We start from the raw sequence: 19,671 nt of genomic DNA, 5'->3' as shown, positions 1-19,671 counted from the left end.
CTCATTCCAGAAGGGAATTATGGCACCTAAGACCTACAAATAAGTACTATAGAACACACATTTTTTTCAAAATACATGTCCCTTTTGTGTGAACCTATCTTAAGTTGTGATCAAAAAAACACTAATAACCAATAAAGTCTATTTGCTTTCTGTAAACTAACAACTGGATTTAAATCTTAGGCTCAGACTTCCAGTCAAGATGGCGGAATAGACAGTCCCCACTGTCACTCTCTCCCACAAATCAACCAATTTACGACTATAAAAATGTAACATCAGCCAAGCTGGGGCTACTGGAGGTCGGGGAAGAGGAGGAGAGACCTACGGAGTTCATGAAGGCAGGAGAAACCGCAATGAGAGAAAGAAAAAACTGCTCTGAGCATTTCAGGCCATGGCCACTTTAAGGCTCCAGCTGCTGGGCGCATGGAGCAGGAGCCAGCAGAAGCTGCAGCTGTGCCCTTCTGATAGAGTTACCTAGAGGCAGCAGGGGAGAAAAGGGCCTTGGTGGCCCCCAGGACAGCAAGACCACTAATAGGGTTCCCATGGACCCACACAGGAGCGAGGAGCCAGAACAGCTGAAAAAGGGGAGCCATTCAGAGGCCAGTGAGTCATCACAAGAGACTGGTGCATGGTCCATCCCAGGGGAAATGTTTGGAGCACGGGTGGTGGGGGAGACAGGCCCCCCAGGAGAACACTGGGACACAGCAAGGACAGCCGATCGGCCCACCAATAAGCACAGGACTACTCAGAAGAGACTGGTCAGGAATGCAGAATTGCACGGGGTGCAGTTTGATGAAAAAACTCAGACCCAAATCAGAGAATCTACACCACCCAGGTGCACTGGGTCCGTAGAGAGCTGGAAGTACCTATAAGGTTAACCATTAAACCCTGACCTTCACAAAAAGCCTTCCCTAGGGAAACAGCAGCAAAGCAGCACTTTAGCTCAACCACACAGCTCAAGTACTGGTTCCCACAGGAAGTTCCACCATTTTAGAAGTAAGCAAAGGACAATAAATTAGTTCTGGCCCAGGCACACCACCAGTACCTTGGGGCCCACCAGGGGACATGAGGCATGGATCTGGGGACTGGACCCCTGCCCACAACCACTCACACCTCCAGCGAGTTGGGGCATGCCTGGGAACACGAGGCTTGGAGCCAGGGAGCTGGGGACTGGACTGCACTCCTCCATCCAGGCATACCACCAGTGCCTTGGGACCAGCCTAGGGACCTGAGGCATGGAGAAGTGGACTGGACCCCTCCCCCCCACAACCAGGCATACTGCGCCAGCATCTCAGGGCCCGACTGATGACCCAAGGCACAGAGTCGGGGACCAGACCCCCCTCCCACAACCAGGCATACTGCACCAGCATATGGGGCCCACCCAGGGACCTGAGGCATGGAGAAGAGGACCAGACCCCCCACCCACAACCAGGCACACTGTGCCAGTGCATCGGGCCCTGCCCAGGGACCTAAGACATGGAAAAGGGGACCAGAACCCCCTCCCACAACCAGACATACTGCACCAGTGCCTTGGGGCCTGCACAGGACCCAAGTGATGGAGAAGTAGTCCAGACCTCCCTCTCTCTATGACGCACACCAAGGCAGTGCCTCGGGACCCACCTGGGGAACGGACACATGCAGAAGGGAACTGGGACCCCTCCCACAACCAGGCACACTGCGTCAGTGCCTCGGGGCCCGACCGGGGACCTGAGGCATGGAAAAGGGGACCGGACCCCCCTCCCACAACCAGACATACCACACCAGTGCCTAGGGACCTGCAAGGGACCCAAGTCATAGAGAAGTGGACCGGACCCCCTCCCACAACCAGGCACACCAAGCCAGTGCCTTGGGGCCCGCCTGGGGACCAGAGTTACGCAGAAGGTGACTAAGCCCCTCCACACACAACTAGGCACACCGCACCAGCGCCTTGGGGCTTGCCCAGGGACCGGATGCATGGAGAAGGGGACCAGGCCCCCCTCCCACAACCAGATATACCATGCCAGCACCTGGGGGCCCACCCAGGGAATGGACACTCCTCCGAACAACCAGGCACACTGCGCCAGTGCCTCTGGGCCCACCTGGGGATCCGAGGCAGGGAGACAGGGACCAGACCGCCATCTCCTTAACCAGGCAAACTGCTCCAGCACCTCATGGCCTGCCTGGGGACGCAAGGCATGGAGAAGGGGACCAGACCTCCCTCCCACAACCACGCACACTGTGCCAGCCCCTTGGGGCTCACCCAGGGACCCAAGGCTTGGAGACAGGGACTGGACTGCACTTCCACATCCAGGCATACCGCCAGCACCTTGGGACCGGCCCGGGTACCTAAGGCATGGAGAAGCGTACCAGACCACCCCCCACAACCAGACATACTGTGCCAGAGCCTCGGGGCCCACCCAGGGACCTGAGGCATGGAGGAGTCCAGACACCCCCCCCTAACCAGGCACACCGAGCCAGCAGCTCAAGGCCTGCCTGGAGACACAAGGCTTGAAGCCGGGGACCAGACTCTCCCCACATTCAGGCATACCACCAGCACAAAGGAGCATGCCAAAAACATCACCTCCATGTGGGTAGCCCACCACAGCCACCACAATAACCATGGCTGCCACAAAAGCAGCCAGATGCCACAACCACCACACAGATGGTCCGCCAGCCACTGGAGTGCACTGACACAAGGAGAGCCACCAGCAGAGAAAAAGAAGAGGATATCTCTCCCTACAAAGACCATTTCAGAGTGACAGAAGAAACATCTGCTCTACAATAATACTGGGGGACCTGATCACACCTCTCGGCACTGGACATTTTATCTAGGCAACAAATCAAGAGAGTAACCATTATTCTTCCAGAAGAGAAGAAATCTAGGGTAATTAGAGAGAGGAGGGGGATGGGGAGAGATTGGACAAGGGGCATAAAGAATAATTATGATTTATTACAATACATATTACAGTAATATTGATTTGATTAACATATCTCAATGTTGAACCCCAAAAATATGTATAATCAATTTTGATTCAATAAAAATTTATAAAGAAATAAATAAATAATATTAGGCTCAGAGCCTCTCAATTACCTGCAATAACAGATTGAGCCCCAAAAGTTTATAGATCTAAAAAGGTAGGAAATGGGGAACAGGAACAAAAAATGTTACTAAGACAATAAAAGGAAGGGGCGAGAAAAGAGCTTCTGGTAAAACAATTTCTAAAAATAAATGGATGGAATTCCAAGATGGCGGTGGCTGCGGCGGTTGGCGCGGAGTAGCTGAGGTGGAAAAGGCGGCCACTGGGCCTCAGGCAGCCGGGAAACATCTGGACCTTCCTCTCGCCATCTCTTAAGGGAGGACCGCTGCTGCTGGCTGGTTGTGGGGGCTGACTGCCACTATGGCCCCGACAGGACAGGCTGCCTCATTTACAGCAACAGCTTTGAAGTGTGGAGCAGGAAAAGAACTGTTTCTTAGCTGCAAAAGTGAGTCTCTAAACAGGGAACATGGCACCAGGGCTGCTGTGGATGCAGACAGGATCCCGGAGGCCGGGGCCGCACTGAAGGCGGCCAGCTGCCCTATTCAGGATTCGAGGTATCAGGCCAGCATAAAAGAAGACTCCTGGGAGCGCCCGAGCCGCGCCGCGGGACTGACGGAACAGCCCGAGGTGGCAGCGGCCGAGAACGGGGAAGGCGACAAACCAAAGGCAGAGAGTGAGCGCCCGACCTGGCACAGCCCTTTGAGTGACCCCTGGCCCAGCCCTGCTCGGGGGGCTGATGCCCACCCGGCTTCCGCCTGCATCACCAAGTCACTCACCGCCCTGGGACTGCCTCCATTTTCCCAGGTGCTGACAGCTCCGGCCTGGCTCGGCTCGGCTCCTCACTGAGCCTTCCCACTTGCTTGCCCTGGCACGGGGCTTCCTGGCGCCTGCGGGCCGGCCTCCCCTCCCACTCCCTCCGCAGTTCTCTGGTGGGGCTGGTGGCATGGGGCGTCCCCAGCCAGTGTTGGGAGGGCAAGGAAGTACGGGCGGGGACGACCGTCACTCCACCACACCCTGGACTCCGGCCCCCAGTAAACTTCCTGTTACTGGGAAGCAGATACCATCTCTGCGGCCACCAGTTCGGAAAAACGCCTAACCAATTTCTGGTTGGGAATAGTGTGGTAGGAGAGTTCCCAAGTTCGCTTGAACCTGCCAGAGGGCTGATTGCAGGCGGGCGCTAGACTCGGTCCATGCCGGGGGGATACAAAGGTGAACAAGTCCCAAGAAAGATCTACACAGTGCTACAAAGGCACCCAGAGTGACCGGTCGTCTGTGCCTACCAGAAACCTGGTAGACTTCCTAGGTGAGGCGGTGCCGAGCAGGGTCTTGAAGGCCCAGCTGATAGACGAGGGTTGCAGAAGACACGTCCCAGCCCAGCACAGTGCGCAGAGTGGGGAGACATGCGGCCAGGGAGGCGGAGACTCGACAGAAACCACACACCCTGTGGGGTCGCCACTGCATGATCCAACAGCCTGGGCCAGAGCGCACGGAACAGGGAGAAGTCCTGCACAGGAAGTGAAAGCTCAACAGAGATCACACACCCTGTGGTACCTGATCCACCAGCCCAGCAGAGTCCAAGCTGACCAGAAAGGTGGCTCCCCGGAGAGGCCCAAGACCCGAGGCAACCATAACACACAAGGCACTAGAGGCCAACTGAGCAGTCACGGAGATAGACATACGAAATTGGTAACCACAGCAACATCTTAGTTAGTCATTAGTCTCAAACCCGTGGACTGTGAAACCCCCTGCCACAATGAATAAACATAAAAAAAAAAGATACCAGAAATACAAAAAATCAAGAAAGTACACCACCAAAAGTTAATAAATCTCAAACTCTAGATCCTATAGAACAAGAAGCCCTTGAAATGACTGACAAGGAATTTCGAGTGATAATTCTAAGGAAACTGAATGAGATACAAGAAAACTCAGCTAGACATCATGATGAAACGAGGAAAAGTACACAGGACCTGAAAGAGGAAATGTACAAGGAAATCAATGTCCTGAAAAAAAATGTAGCAGAACTTGCAGAACTGAAGAAGTTATTCAGCAAAATAAAAAACACAATGGAGAGTTTAACCAGCAGGCTTGTCCAAGATGAAGAGAGAACCTCTGAACTTGAAGATGGGCTGTTTGAAATAACACAAGCAGACAAAAAGAAAGAAAAAAGAATCAAAGACATTGAAGAAAATCTGACAGAGATATCAGACAACCTTAAGCGCTCAAATATCCGAGTCATGGGTATTCCAGAAGGGGAGGAAAACGGAGATTGCATTGAAAACATATTCAACAAAATAGTGGCAGAAAACTTCCCAGGTATAGGAAAAATCACAGATCTTCAGATCCAGGAAGCTCAATGATCTCCAAAAGTATTCAACCCAAAAAGGCCTTCTCCAAGACATGTTATACTCAAATTGGAAAAACTCAGAGACAAAGAGAGAATCTTAAAAGCTGCAAGAGAGAAGCGTCAAATCACCTATAAGGGAGCCCCAATCAGGCTAACATCAGACTTTTCATCACAAACCCTAAAAGCTAGAAAGGAATGGGATGATATATTCAAAATACTAAAAGACAAAGATTGCCAGCCAAGAATACTCTACCCTGCAAGGCTATCCTTCCGAAATGAAGGGCAAATAGTATATTTCTCAGACAAACAAAAACTGCGGGAGTTCACTACCACACGACCACCCTTACAAGAAATCCTCAAGGGAGTACTGGGTTTGGTTCCTGAAAAATAACTACCACTGCCATAAAAACCCAAGAAAAATCAATACCCACTAGTATAATAAAAATGGCACTCATCGGGCCAAGCCCATGGCACACTCGGGAGAGTGCGGCACTGGGAGCGCGGCGGCGCTGGGAGTGCGGCGACGCTCCCGCCGCGGGTTCGGATCCTATATAGGAATGGCTGGTGCACTCACTGGCTGAGTGCCGGTCACGAAAAAGACAAAAAAAAAAAAAAAAAAAAAAAGGCATTCATGAAGAGAAAACAAGCAAACAAAAACGCTATCTACAACCTAAGGAACCAACAAACACAGAAACCAAACAGTAAATCAGAAAGCAAGGAACAAAAGACACCTAAGACAACCAAACAACCAATAAAATGCTAGCAATAAATCAACACCTTTCAATAACAACTCTTAATGTAAAAGGCTTAAATTTCCCAATCAAAAGACACAGACTGGCTGACTGGATCAAAAAGGAGGACCCAACTATATGCTGCCTACAAGAGACCCACCTCACCCATAAAGATTCACACAGACTAAGAGTGAAAGGATGGAAAAAGATTTACCATGCAAACTGAAAAGAAAAACGAGCTGGAGTAGCTATTCTTATATCTGACAAAATAGACTTTAAACTGAAAACCATAGAGAGAGACAATGAGGGACACTACTTAATGATAAAAGGACTGATGCATCAAGAAGACATAACAATCATAAATATGTATGCACCCAATGTTGGAGCAGCCAGATTTATAAAACAAACTCTATTAGACCTAAAGAAGGAAATAGACACTAATACCATAATAGCAGGGGACCTGAACACCCCACTGTCAATATTAGACAGATCATCTAGGCAAAGAATCAGTAGAGAAACACAAGATCTAAACAAGACTCCAGACCAATTAGGCTTGGCTGATATCTACAGAACATTCCATCCAACAACCTCAGAATATTCATTCTTCTCATCAGCACATGGATCATTCTCCAGGATAGATCACATATCAGGTCACAAATCAAGTCTCAACAAATTCAAAAAAATTGGAATTATCTCATGTATTTTCTCAGACCACAATGGATTAAAACTAGAAATTAATAACAAACGAAACTCTGGAAACTATACAAACACATGGAAATTAAACAGCATTCTACTTAATGACATATGGGTCCAAGAAGAAATCAAGCAGGAAATCAAGAAATTTATTGAAACTAATGAAAACAATGATGCATCATACCAAAACCTGTGGGATACTGCAAAAGCAGTATTAAGGGGGAAATTTATTGCATTAAATGCTCACTTCAGAAGAATGGAAAGATGGCAAGTGAACAACCTAACACTTCACCTTAAAGAACTAGAAAAACAAGAACAATCCAAACCTAAAGTTAGCAGACGGAAAGAAATCATTAAGATCAGAGCAGAGCTTAATGAAATTGAAACCCAAAAAACAATTCAAAAGATCAATGAATCAAAAAGTTGGTTTTTTGAAAAGATAAATAAAACTGACAAACCATTAGCATGGCTAACAAAAAAAGAAGAGAGAAGACTCAAATAACAAAAATTAGAAATGAAAAAGGCGATATTACAACTGATTCATCTGAAATACAACGAATCATTCGAGACTACTATAAACAACTATACGCCAACAAATTTGAAAATCTGGAGGAAATGGATAAATTTCTGGACACACACAAGCTCCCAAAACTGAACCATGAAGACGTAGAAAATTTGAACAGACCAATAACAATAAAGGAGACTGAAGCTGTTATCAGAAGGCTCCCAACAAAGAAAAGCCCAGGACCAGATGGATTCAAAGCAGAATTTTACCAAACATTCAAAGAGGAATTGACATCGATTCTTTACAAACTATTCCAAAAGATTGAAATGGACGCAAATCTCCCAAACTCATTCTATGAAGCAAACATCATCCTGATACCAAAACCAGGTAAAGATATAACCAAAAAAGAAAACTACAGGCCGATATCCTTGATGAATATAGATGCAAAAATCCTCACTAAAATACTAGCAAACAGAATACAGCAACACATACGTAAAATTATTCACCATGATCAAGTGGGATTCATCCCAGGGATGCAAGGTTGGTTCAACATACACAAGTCAATAAATGTGATACACCATATTAATAAAATCAAACACAAAGGACTATATGATCATCTCTATAGATGCTGAAAAAGCATTTGATAAAGTTCAGCACTCATTCATGACAAAGACCGTCTATAAGTTAGGTATAGAGGGAAAGTATCTCAACATAATTAAAGCCATATATGATAAACCCACTGCCAATATCATCCTGAATGGGGAAAAGCTGAAAGCTTTTCCTTTAAGAACAGGAACTAGACAAGGATGCCCACTCTCACCACTCCTATTCAACACAGTGTTGGAAGTACTAGCCAGAGCAATCAGAGAAGAGAAGGAAATAAAGGGCATCCAGATTGGAAAAGATGAAGTCAAACTGTCTCTGTTTGCAGATGACATGATCCTATATATCGAACAGCCTAAAACCTCTACAAAAAAACTCTTGGAATTGATAAATGATTTCAGCACAGTAGCAGGATACAAAATCAACACACAAAAATCAGTAGCATTTCTTTTTTCCAATAGTGAACATGCAGAACAAGAAATCAAGAAAGCATGCCCATTTACAATAGCCACCATAAAAATAAAATACTTAGGAATTGAGTTAACCAAGGAGGTGAAAAATCTCTATAATGAGAACTACAAACCACTGCTGAGTGAAATTAAAGAGGATACAAAGAAGATGGAAAGATATCCCATGCTCTTGGATTGGAAGAATCAACATAGTGAAAATGTCCATACTACCCAAGGTGATCTACAAATTCAATGCAATCCCCATCAAAATTCCAAATACATTTTTCTCAAAAATGGAAAAAACTATCCAGACATTTATATGGAACAATAAAAGACCACGCATAGCCAAAGCAATGCTGAGCAAAACAAATAAAGCTGGAGGCATAACACTACCTGACTTTAAGCTATACTACAAAGCTATAATAACCAAAACAGTATGGTACTGGTATAAAAACAGACACACTGACCAACGGAATAGAATAGAGAATCTAGAAATCAACCCACACACTTACTTCCATCTGATCTTTGACAAAGGCACCAAGCCTATTCACTGGGGAAGGGACTGCCTCTTCAGCAAATGGTGCTGGGATAACTGGATATCCATATGCAGGAGAATGAAACTAGATCCATACCTCTCACCGTATACTAAAATCAACTCAAAATGGATTAAGGATTTAAATATACACCCTGAAACAATAAAACTTCTTAAAGAAAACATAGGAGAAACACTTCAGGAAATAGGACTGGACACAGACTTCATGAATATGACCCCAAAAGCACGGGCAACCAAAGGAAAAATAAACAAATGGGATTATATCAAACTAAAAAGCTTCTGCACAGCAAAAGAAACAATTAACAGAGTTAAAAGACAACCAACAGAGTGGGAGAAAATATTTGCAAAATATACATCTGACAAAGGATTAATATCCAGAATATATAAGGAACTCAAACAACTTTACAAGAAGAAAACAAGCAACCCAATTAAAAAATGGGCAAAAGAGCTAAGTAGGCATTTCTCTAAGGAAGATATACGAATGGCCAACAGACATATGAAAAAATGCTCAACATCACTCAGCATCTGGGAAATGCAAATCAAAACCACACTGAGATACCATCTAACCCCAGTTAGGATGGCTAAAATCCAAAAGACCCTGAACGATAAATGCTGGCGAGGTTTCAGAGAAAAAGGAACTCTCATACATTGTTGGTGGGACTGCAAAATGGTGCAGCCTCTATGGAAAATGGTATGGAGGTTCCTCAAACAACTGCAGATAGATCTACCATACGACCCAGCTATCCCACTGTTGGGAATATACCCAGAGGAATGGAAATCATCAAGTCGAAGGTATACCTGTTCCCCAATGTTCATTGCAGCACTCTTTACAATAGCCAAGAGTTGGAACCAGCCCAAATGTCCATCATCGGATGAGTGGATACGGAAAATGTGGTACATCTACACAATGGAATACTACTCAGCTATAAAAACGAATGAAATACTGCCATTTGCAACAACATGGATGGACCTTGAGAGAATTATATTAAGTGAAACAAGTCAGGCACAGAAAGAGAAATACCACATGTTCTCACTTATTGGTGGGAGCTAAAAATTAATATATAAATTCACACACACACACACACACACACAAAAAAAAAACCGAGGGGGGGGGAGAAGATATAACAACCACAATTACTTGAATTTGATACGACAAGCAAACATTGTTGGGGGGAGGGGGGAGGGAGGAGGGAGGGAGGTTTTGGTGATGGGGAGCAATAATCAGCCACAATGTATATCGACAAAATAAAATTTTTTAAAAAAATTAATTAATTTAAAAAAATAATAAAAATAAAAAAAGAAAAAGAAATGGAAATCTCATCTTCAAAATTCAGACCCTTCTACATAAAGCCCTTTCTTTATCCAAGTGATAATCCTCCCCTACCAGTTTATACTTCTCCTTTAGATTAAAGCAGACCAACTTCAGAAGTACTATCAGCACTTTCTCTAATCCCTTTCCATCACAGTTAGAATTTCTTACCTGGTTCAGGGAGCTCAGCCTGGGGAGTCAAACTGGGAATTCCTGGCTCCCTTTCCACGTCCTCAATGCTGGCACTGGATTTATCACAAACATTCACCCTTGGCCCAACTGAATCTAAAGGGCCGGCATGATTCGGATCTATCAGTGCATCCTCTAGTTTGTTTGTTGAAGGTGGAGTTCTATGCTCTGGGAACTCATCCCGCCCCTTCTTTACAGGGTCACCAGGAAGCAAGACCCCAAAGGCACCCTCAGAATTTTCTTTCTCTCTAAATCTGTTAGTGCGTTTACGAGGTTTAGTGCGCCTTTGGTTTAAACGCTGCCACCGCTTTTTAGGCACTGCTTGATTTACACCATTCAGTTCATTCTCACCATTTACTGCAGAGTCCAGCTCTGGACCTTTTCTGTTTTCAATAGAGAGGCCTTTTTCAGGAATTTTATCAGGGTTGGTCTGTTTAACCTTGTTATCAAAATGAATATCAAAAAAATGGGTACCATCTTCACTTGTTAACTGGCCCATTAATTGAAGAGCTTCCTCTTTACCAGGATCTTCTGCCCCACCTCTCAATGAACCACTCACTGAACCTCCACTCTCTCTGTCTCCCTGCAGTGCAGGCTCAAGGGTCACAGCTGGAAGCCGGTTCAGTTTTCTTTTGCGCTCTATCTTCAAGGCTTTACGGTTCACTGTGTTTTTTCCCATCTGGGCTGAAAAAGCATCTCGCAATTTGGATGATGGCTTTGATCGCCCACAGTTCCGCCTCGTAACACAGTTTGACCGACTTTTGCCAGAAGCAGGGAGATCTCTTCTATCAGACACTAAGCCAGGTAGGGAGGCAGACAACTCCCCAGACAGCGAAGAGTCACCTCCTCTAGGGGTAGGATGGGCTGAGTCCTGAGTTCCATCTCCATTTTTTTCTGAATTGTGGGTGGAGCCTCCTGAAACCAAAACCTTGGAAGGCCTTACTGGATTACTGGTAGAACAGTCCCCACGACCAGGACTCCGATAAGAGACCAGGTTCTGCGCAGTCATCAACCGTTGTTCCTTGGTCTTATTATCATGCATATCTTTCAACATCATTAGCAACGTGCTAAATTTGTAGTCTGGTTCTATAGGTATATGATTCTGATTGGAAGCAGAAGAAAAAAGTAATGGTTTTGATGGCTTTGATGTTCCAGAGTCACTGACATCCTCACTTAAGGATCTGTAAGAGAGTTCCTTCAACTCTGACAGAACGTGTTTCACCACTGCTGTTTCTATGTCACTAGAATCCCTGGTTTTCTCATGCATGTTGTTCAGTAGTTTTAACCCATCCACTTTCCCGCTTTTAGAAATGCTGGCCAAAGGAGAGCTTTTGATATCAGACGAACAGCATTTCAAACTGCAGTCCTCATTTGTAACTAAGGGTTCTACCACAACTGGGTTTTCTTTATGTTTGCACTTTATACTTCGGAACTTGGGCTGTTTGCTTTTTGAATGTAATAAAAATTGGTTTGTAGCCCCACCCTTTATTAGTGAGTTCTCACTGGAAATGCTTGGTGGTATGCTGAATTTTGGAGAGAGACCATCATTTCTATAATCTGATTGGGGTTTGTGGACAAGAGTGGACACCTTAAGATCAGAGAAATTAACCTGAGACATCTCAGTTTCAGGCTCTGCTGTCTGAGTACAATCCATTAAGTGGTCTGTATGTGAATTAGTAGTAAGGGACTTCTGTTTTGCTTTTACCCTATTGTTTATGGCAGGATACCTAGAATACTTTATCTTTTCATTTTTCTGCATGGAAAGCATGTTCTCCGTTCTATCAAAAGTATCTGCAATTTCAAGGACACTGTTGTCAGACTCTGAGCTGTGTTCTATAGGATCCAGATCACTGCTTCCATCATCAGAAGTGGTACAGATACTGATGGAATCACTTCGCTTTTCCTCTTTCCCTGCTCCAATATAGCAGAGCTGTACTTTTGAACTGCACACCAGACCTCGCTGGGGTTTCTTCTTCTCCCCAGAACGTTTAGAAATCAAGGCACCCTCAGGAAAGCCCAATAAAGAGTCACAATTTGAAGTCTCAAATTCTTTCTTTGCAGTATTTTTTCCACAAGAAGAAAACAGGAAACTTCCTGGGGTAGTGCTGGACCCTGTGAGGCTGTTTGCTATCCTGGAAAGTTCATTAGAGGCTTGCTTATCAGATACATCCCCAGAGATAAAGTTTAGGTCAAGGTTCTCTGGAATCTTTCCCCTCCGTTCCTCCTTATGTGCTTCAAATTGCATGTGGCCCTTTTTCACACTAGTCCTTTTTGGATTATCAGAACTCTTTCTGGCTCGAGACTTAGCACAAGGCTTTTCTTTCTCATCAGCAGAATGTTCAGAATCAAAAGCCAGAGATTTCAAGCAGCCATTAAGCAATAAGTCATGTTCTGATTCAGGATCATTTGTACAGTCCTCGAATGGCATATCCTCCTCACTATCCAACTTCATTGAACTGGTGACACATTTTCGATTCTTTGACCCTTTGGGGACATCATACTGTTCAGCAAGACCAACACTGGCTTCCCATTTACTCAAAATTTTCTGAGGAACCTTAAATTTAAATGAAAAAAAGAGTATCATTTATCAGATAAACGGGAGGGGAAACAGGGAGATGATCAATAAACACCTCTCAATTCAGAAGCTTTTCTGAACCTTGCTGTACTTCTCAAGGCACTTTTATGGAAATGGCCAGGTAAGTTATCACCTGAGCTCACCCAATGGGAATTCCCCAACACTACTGCCACCAATAAGATCTATCATTAGAGTACAGACTAATCTTACAAACACTCCACCCTCCCTACATTTATATATGCACAAAGGAGTGAATCATAACTTAGACTAAGACTGTTAACATTACATTTCTAAATCAAAGAATACCCAGACCCTCCCTACTTACTCCTCTGTACTTTAGAATAAGGATTTATTTTCTTCCTGATTTATGAAGGACAAGCACTTGCTCAGTTGCATATAAAAAAGAAAGCAAAATGTTAAAGATGACGAATATGGAAAATATAGGACAGGAAAATTGTGCAGGTCAGATCTGTCCCCTAGGGGACCTGATAATTTGAAATTCTAGTTGTCACTAGGCACCTTCTATACACATTACATACAACCTGGATTACAACAAAGCTGTCTCCAGGGCTTAATCAGGTAGTCCAGAGATACAAAGACATCCTTGGTATAACAAAATAATATATATATTCTTTTCTTGATGCCTCATTGCAAGAGGATATTAAAGCTTTGTGAAATACACCTAATTTTCCAGACACTTATTTCATCCCTCAGATCCATAAAATAGGTATTAGTCAGAGTTCTAACTACCAGTTAGTGTTCACAAATACTTTTATATTTGTAAAGGGGATGCTCTGCAGAGCATGTAAAAATTAAGGTCACTAAATAGGTAGTGTCCTCTTATAAGTCAATAAGATGACCATCTGGTTTCTGTTACACACAAACACAAATCCACTAATGCTCATGACTGCGACCAGAGTAAATCAATTTTCCAGAACCTTAGAGTCCTAGTGAAGTCCTCTGAAATGAGAGTTGGTAAATCTACATAGCTAGGGGCTTAACACAAAAACTCTGACAACTCCCTATCACCAACCACCCAAAATATTAGAAGGGATGCAGTTAATCTCCTTCATCCTAAAAACAGCACATACTACTTATATCAGAGCTTCAACCTTATGAAATATTAAGTAATTTATACTTATTTCTAATCCTTACAACAGTTCTACAAAGTACATGTTATTCTACTGGTTTTAGAGGTGAAGACGCCAAGTCTCAGAGAAACTCCAGACTCTGCATACTGACAGTGAATTATCCTAATTATGACTTTTAAAAAATATTCTATAGGTACTTAAACACAGGGGAGTATGAAACACCTATCTTAAGAAAAGTATTTCCCCTTTTAGAATTGACTATAAAAGAATATTAAATCATAGAAACAGACAGTAGAATGGTGGTTACTAGGGGCTGAGCAGAGGAGAAAGTGGGGAGTTATTGCTTAATTGTTGCAGAGTTTGTTTTACTGTAATGAAATACACTATAAAATGAAAAGAACTAGGGGGATGGATAGTTGCACATTACGAATGTATTTAATAAAATTTAACTGTACACTTAAAAATGGCTAAGATGTTAAATTTTATGTTATGTGTATTTTAACACAATAAAAAAATTGGGGGAAAAAAGAGTATTAAAAGAAAATAAGCCAAAATTTTCCTTGGCCAACTTTAACACAAAACATCAAGCTAAAGAAACAAAACCACAATGTTCATGATTAAAATATAACAAGTTTCGGGCCAGCCCGTGGCTCACTCGGGAGAGTGCGGTGTTGAGAATACCAAGGCCCCGGGTTCGGATCCCATATAGGGATGGCCGGTTGGCTCGCTGGCTGAGCGTGGTGCTGACAACACCAAGTCAAGGGTTAAGATCCCCTTACAGGTCATCTTTAAAAAAAAAAAAAATATATATATATATATATATATATATATATATATATAACAAGTTTGAAACTGCAAACTTAAGCACTGACAACATAAAAAAGAAAATAAAATTGTTAAAAGCCTTATTTTTCTCATTTTTAAGAGAAATAATTAGTTCAGAGGGTGAGAAGTAGATTACTTCATTTTAATGATCCCTTTGTTCTTGCATCAGAGATAACCAAAGAAAATTGGTCATGCCTTGTCATATTGTCACTTCTCTGAGTGACACGGCAGAAGTAGCTAAAATCACTTTTCAAAAAATTGAGTATAAATATTTCAAAAGCTAGCCCCAGCTCACCCCTGCAAAAAAAATCTGTTTCCTAGATATTTTCTCACAGATACCGTACCATCAAAGGAAATAACTTACATTTCAAAAATAAAATATTTCTACCCTAACAATCTCCCAAGCAGGGAATTTTAAAGAACCCCCTCCCCTTCTTTCTTTCTTTTTTTACCTTATGCCTATATCCTTTTTCTTTCTGCTTCCCTCTTCTCCGAAGGACAGGTAGCTCTTCAAATTGATGTCTGCCTTCAAACATGACGATTGCTTTTCCAGCCACCCAGGCTCTCTCAGAAGGGTCTCCAAAAGCCTCCACATAGTACTGCCGATAAGGCCTCCGGTTGGAAACTAGATAAGGATAAGAACCAATGTCATTACCTCAAAAAGATGACTACTCATCATCAAGAGAACGGCCGCACCACTGTTGCCAAAGAAGGCTGTTTACAAGCAATTAACATGCTAAAATACCCACAGAACTAGACAATCTGAAGGAGTCACATATGAGGATAATTTTAAATATACAATATATGTGGTAAGAGAACTCTAAGAGTTTATGAAAGAATAAATGATTTAGTCTGATGACATGATATATATTCAAAACCAGTTAGAGGCTGATTAGCTAATCACAGAGCAAATTAAGATAGCAACCAACTTAGTGCCTATTACCATCAGCCTATAATGTGCTAAAGCCTCATTGTCAGAAAACACAGAGGATATACAATAAGCTGCAGCAACATAAATAATCCAAAAACACAAACAAAACAAACAAACAAACAAAAATACCAAGAAAATTCTAAAAACACTATGCTAAAATACAGAGAGGAAGAAATGCTTTAAACACAGCACCATGTACGATACACTAACATTTATGGAGTAGCTACACTGGGCCAGGCAATATGCTAGGTGCTTTGCATGGATTCCTCACAACCACCAACCCTGAGAAATAAATACAAGTTGAACATTCCTAATCTGAAATCTGAAATGCTCCAAAATCCAAAACTTTCTGAGCATCATCATGATGCTCAAAGGAAATGCTCATTGAAGCATTTCAAATTTCAGATTTTTCAGGTTAGGGAGGCTGAACCAGTAATAATAATACAAATATCCCAAAATCTGAAATCAGAAATACTTCTGGTCCAAGCATTTCAGATAAGCAATACTCAACCTGTAGTATAATCCTGATTTATAGACATATTAAGTCCAATGACTTCAGAGAGGGTAGATTTAGGATCAAATATTGCCTTTGCAGAGGAAGAATTTGACATTTCAAAATAGGGAATTAAAAAAAGGAAATCCAAACAGCAATAAAAAACAAAAAACAAACAAAAAAATTCTAGTTTCTTGGTTGTCTAAAGCTCTATGTACACAATTACCAAAAATAGACAATACAAATCCTGTCCAGAAAAGATTGACTGGCATATGTTATCTTCCATACACTCAGCATTTTAGTCTTTTTCACAGCAGTAAAAAGGCTACAAAAGATACAGAGTCAGTTATACAGGTTTAACAATCTGCGGCTTTTCTAAAAAGGAAATGAAAATCGTTTTATATAAAAATTCACTTTTTTTTTCCCTTATAGATGACCGGTAAGGGGATCTTAACCCTTTGACTTGGTGTTGTCAGCACCATGCTCTCCCAAGTGAGCTAACCAGTCATCCCTAAATAGGGATCCAAACCCGTCACCTTAGTGTTATCAGCACCACACTCTCCCAAGTGAGCCACGGGCCAGCCCCTTAAAAATTCACTTTAATTCACATCTAATTCCCTTACAACAACCACATCCTGTTTGTTTCAAAACAAACAAAAAAAGAATCCAAACATCTCATTGGAGAAAAAAAAGGAAAGGCCTACTTCCTTCAGAATGCAAAAAGAACAAGAAATCAAAAAAAGGAGGGAGGAGAGATTTATAAAGTGAACTGTGGAAGAAGTATAAAGAGCTATGACTATTTTCAAAACTCCTACCTGTGTGGTAATTAGAAGAATAGCCAAAATATCAAGTGAATTTCAACAGCAGTATCTCTTATAAATGCTAATTTCAAAAGTGTACAAATGGATGTTTTTCTATAAAAATATCAGTTAGGGCCGCCCCGTGGCGCACTCAGGAGAGTGCAGCTCTTGGGAGCGCAGCGACGCTCCCACCGCGGGTTCGGATCCCATATAAGACTGGCCAGTGCACTCACTGGCTGAGTGCCGGTCATGAAAAAGACAAAAAAAAAAAAAAAAAAAAATATCAGTTAATAATGAAATTTAAATGTGATTAGATTTTCTGGGTTCTAGTCCATTTTAAAAACAAGTCCTGTAGAAAACTGAACTCTTTAGTTCCACCAACTGAATTAAATCCTTCAGTAAAAATCACCTATAAAGGAGGATTAAAATTGGTAAAACATGTATGTGTACATATATAGAGGTTCTTAAAGTCAACTTGAGACACAAATCATTCTCCCATAAATAAATACATTGGACTAACAGATCAAGAACTTACGTGCCAGCACTGTAAAGAAGAGAAAAGAGAACTCACTGCCTGGTGAATAAGACATATATAGATAGAATATAGTACAAAAGTATGACAATTGAAATAACATAAACACTCACTTCTTTAAAAATGACACTAAAAAGTAAAAATCATTAACTTTTAAAAGTAAGCAGTTAGGGAAAGAATTGAGGGCTTAGAACCCTCAAAGGCATGAACAAATAAAACAATCAAAACAAACCACAGGGGCTGAGCCCGTGGTGCACTCGGGAGAGTGCGGCGCTGGGAGTGCGGCGACGCTCCCGCCCCGGGTTCGGATCCTATGTAGGAATGGCCAGTGCACTCACTGGCTGAGTGCCGGTCACGACAAAGACCAAAAAAAAAAAAAAACCACAGTCATGCGTTACTTACAATGGGGATATGTTCTGAGAAGTTCATCTTTAGGCAATTTCATTGTTGTGCAAACATCATAAAGTCTACAAACACAAACCTAGATAGTATAGCCTACTACACACCTAGGCTACATGGTATAGCCATTATAATCTTATGGGACCACCATCATATATGCGGTCCATCATTGACTGAAACATCACTACACAGCACATGACTGTACCAGTAGCCTAGGACACTAAACCATAAAGTGGAAGGAAAGGGAAACTTAGCAAAGTTAGGCAGAAGCCAGACCTGAAAGAGAATGCATGGCATGTTAAGAGCTTAGACATTATCCTGTTGGCAATAAAGAGTCTCATTTGAACTGGGAAACTGAGTTTTGTATCTTAGAAATACAGTACAAACGTCCTTGACCTCTAAATAACACATTAAGAGGAAACAGGAGACTCAACAGACCAGAGACCACCAGAAAAAGTGTGGACACTAGATCACTAGAACCTAAACTAAGGCAGTAGCAATGGGAAGAGCAAAATGTGAAAAAATCTTTTTAAAAAGACAATTCAATAGGACTTGACATATAATCAAAAAGTCAGGTAAAACATATTTTACAAGAATTTTTATAGAAACATTACTCACATTACTCACAATAGCCAAAAGGTGAAAACAACCCAGATATCCATTGATGAACAAATGGCAAAATAAAATGTGGTATAGAATGGACTATTTATTATTCGGCCTTTAAAAAAAATGAAATTCTGATACGTGCTGCAGCATACATGAACCTTGGAGACATTATGCTAAGTGAAATAAGCCAGACACAAAATGTCAAATATTATATGATTTCACTTATATGAGATACCTAGAATAGTCAAATTCATAGAAAAAGAAAGTAGAATAGTCATTACCAAGGGCCAGGGAGTTGTTATTTAGTGGGTACAGAGTTTCAGTCTGGGATGATGAAAAAGTTCTTGAGATGGATAGTGGTGATGGTTGCACAACAATGTTAATATACTTAATGCCGCTGAACTACACCTCAAATTGTTAAAACGGTAAATTTATTTAAGACTATTTTATCAGAATTTTAATACGTCAAGTAACAAATGTTGGTGAAGATGTGGAGAAATCAGAGCCCTCATACACTGCTGGTGGGAGTGTAAAATGGTGCGGCAGCTTTGCAGATCAGTCTGTCAGTATCTCAAAAACTATACAGAGTTACCATTTGAGTCAGCAATTCCCCTCCTAGGTATATACCCAAAAGATATAAAAACATATGTCCATACAAAATCTTGTATGCAAATGTTCATAGCAGTGTTATTCACAATAGCCAAAAGGTACAAATAGCCCAAATGTCCATCAACCAAAGAAAAAAAAAATGTGGCATGATCACACAATGGAGTATTATTCACCATAAAAAGGAATGAGGACTGGGCAATTAGCTCACTTGGGAGAGCATGGTGCTGAGAACACCAAGGTCAAGGATTCAGATCCCCATACCAGCCAGCCACCCCAAAAAAAAAAAAAAAAAAGAATGAAGTACTGATACATAAATAGATCTTGAAAGCATTATGCTAAGTGAAAGAAATCAGTCATAAATAACCACATACTACACAATTACATTTATAGGAAATGTCCAGAATAGAGACAAAAAGTAGA

General features: G+C 42.2%; 1 protein-coding gene across 5 annotated transcripts in view; it reads right to left on the bottom strand.

Annotated features, from left to right (window-relative positions):
* Positions 1-19,671, bottom strand: part of NSD1 (nuclear receptor binding SET domain protein 1) — a 151,662-nt gene that overhangs the window by 76,595 nt on the left and 55,396 nt on the right. For all 5 annotated transcript variants that reach the window (XM_063084455.1, XM_063084459.1, XM_063084462.1 and 2 more), the window contains 2 exons: positions 15,334-15,506; positions 10,373-12,944 (listed from right to left, as the gene is read on the bottom strand). In XM_063084455.1, coding sequence (XP_062940525.1) covers positions 10,373-12,944; positions 15,334-15,506 — 2,745 coding nt within the window. The remainder of the gene's footprint in view (positions 1-10,372; positions 12,945-15,333; positions 15,507-19,671) is intronic.

The sequence above is a fragment of the Cynocephalus volans genome, chromosome 2 (assembly GCF_027409185.1).
Source record: "Cynocephalus volans isolate mCynVol1 chromosome 2, mCynVol1.pri, whole genome shotgun sequence".
NCBI classification, from domain to species: Eukaryota; Metazoa; Chordata; class Mammalia; order Dermoptera; family Cynocephalidae; genus Cynocephalus; species Cynocephalus volans.
Note: the sequence above shows the minus strand (reverse complement) of the source record. Positions and strands in the feature narration are given on the sequence as shown.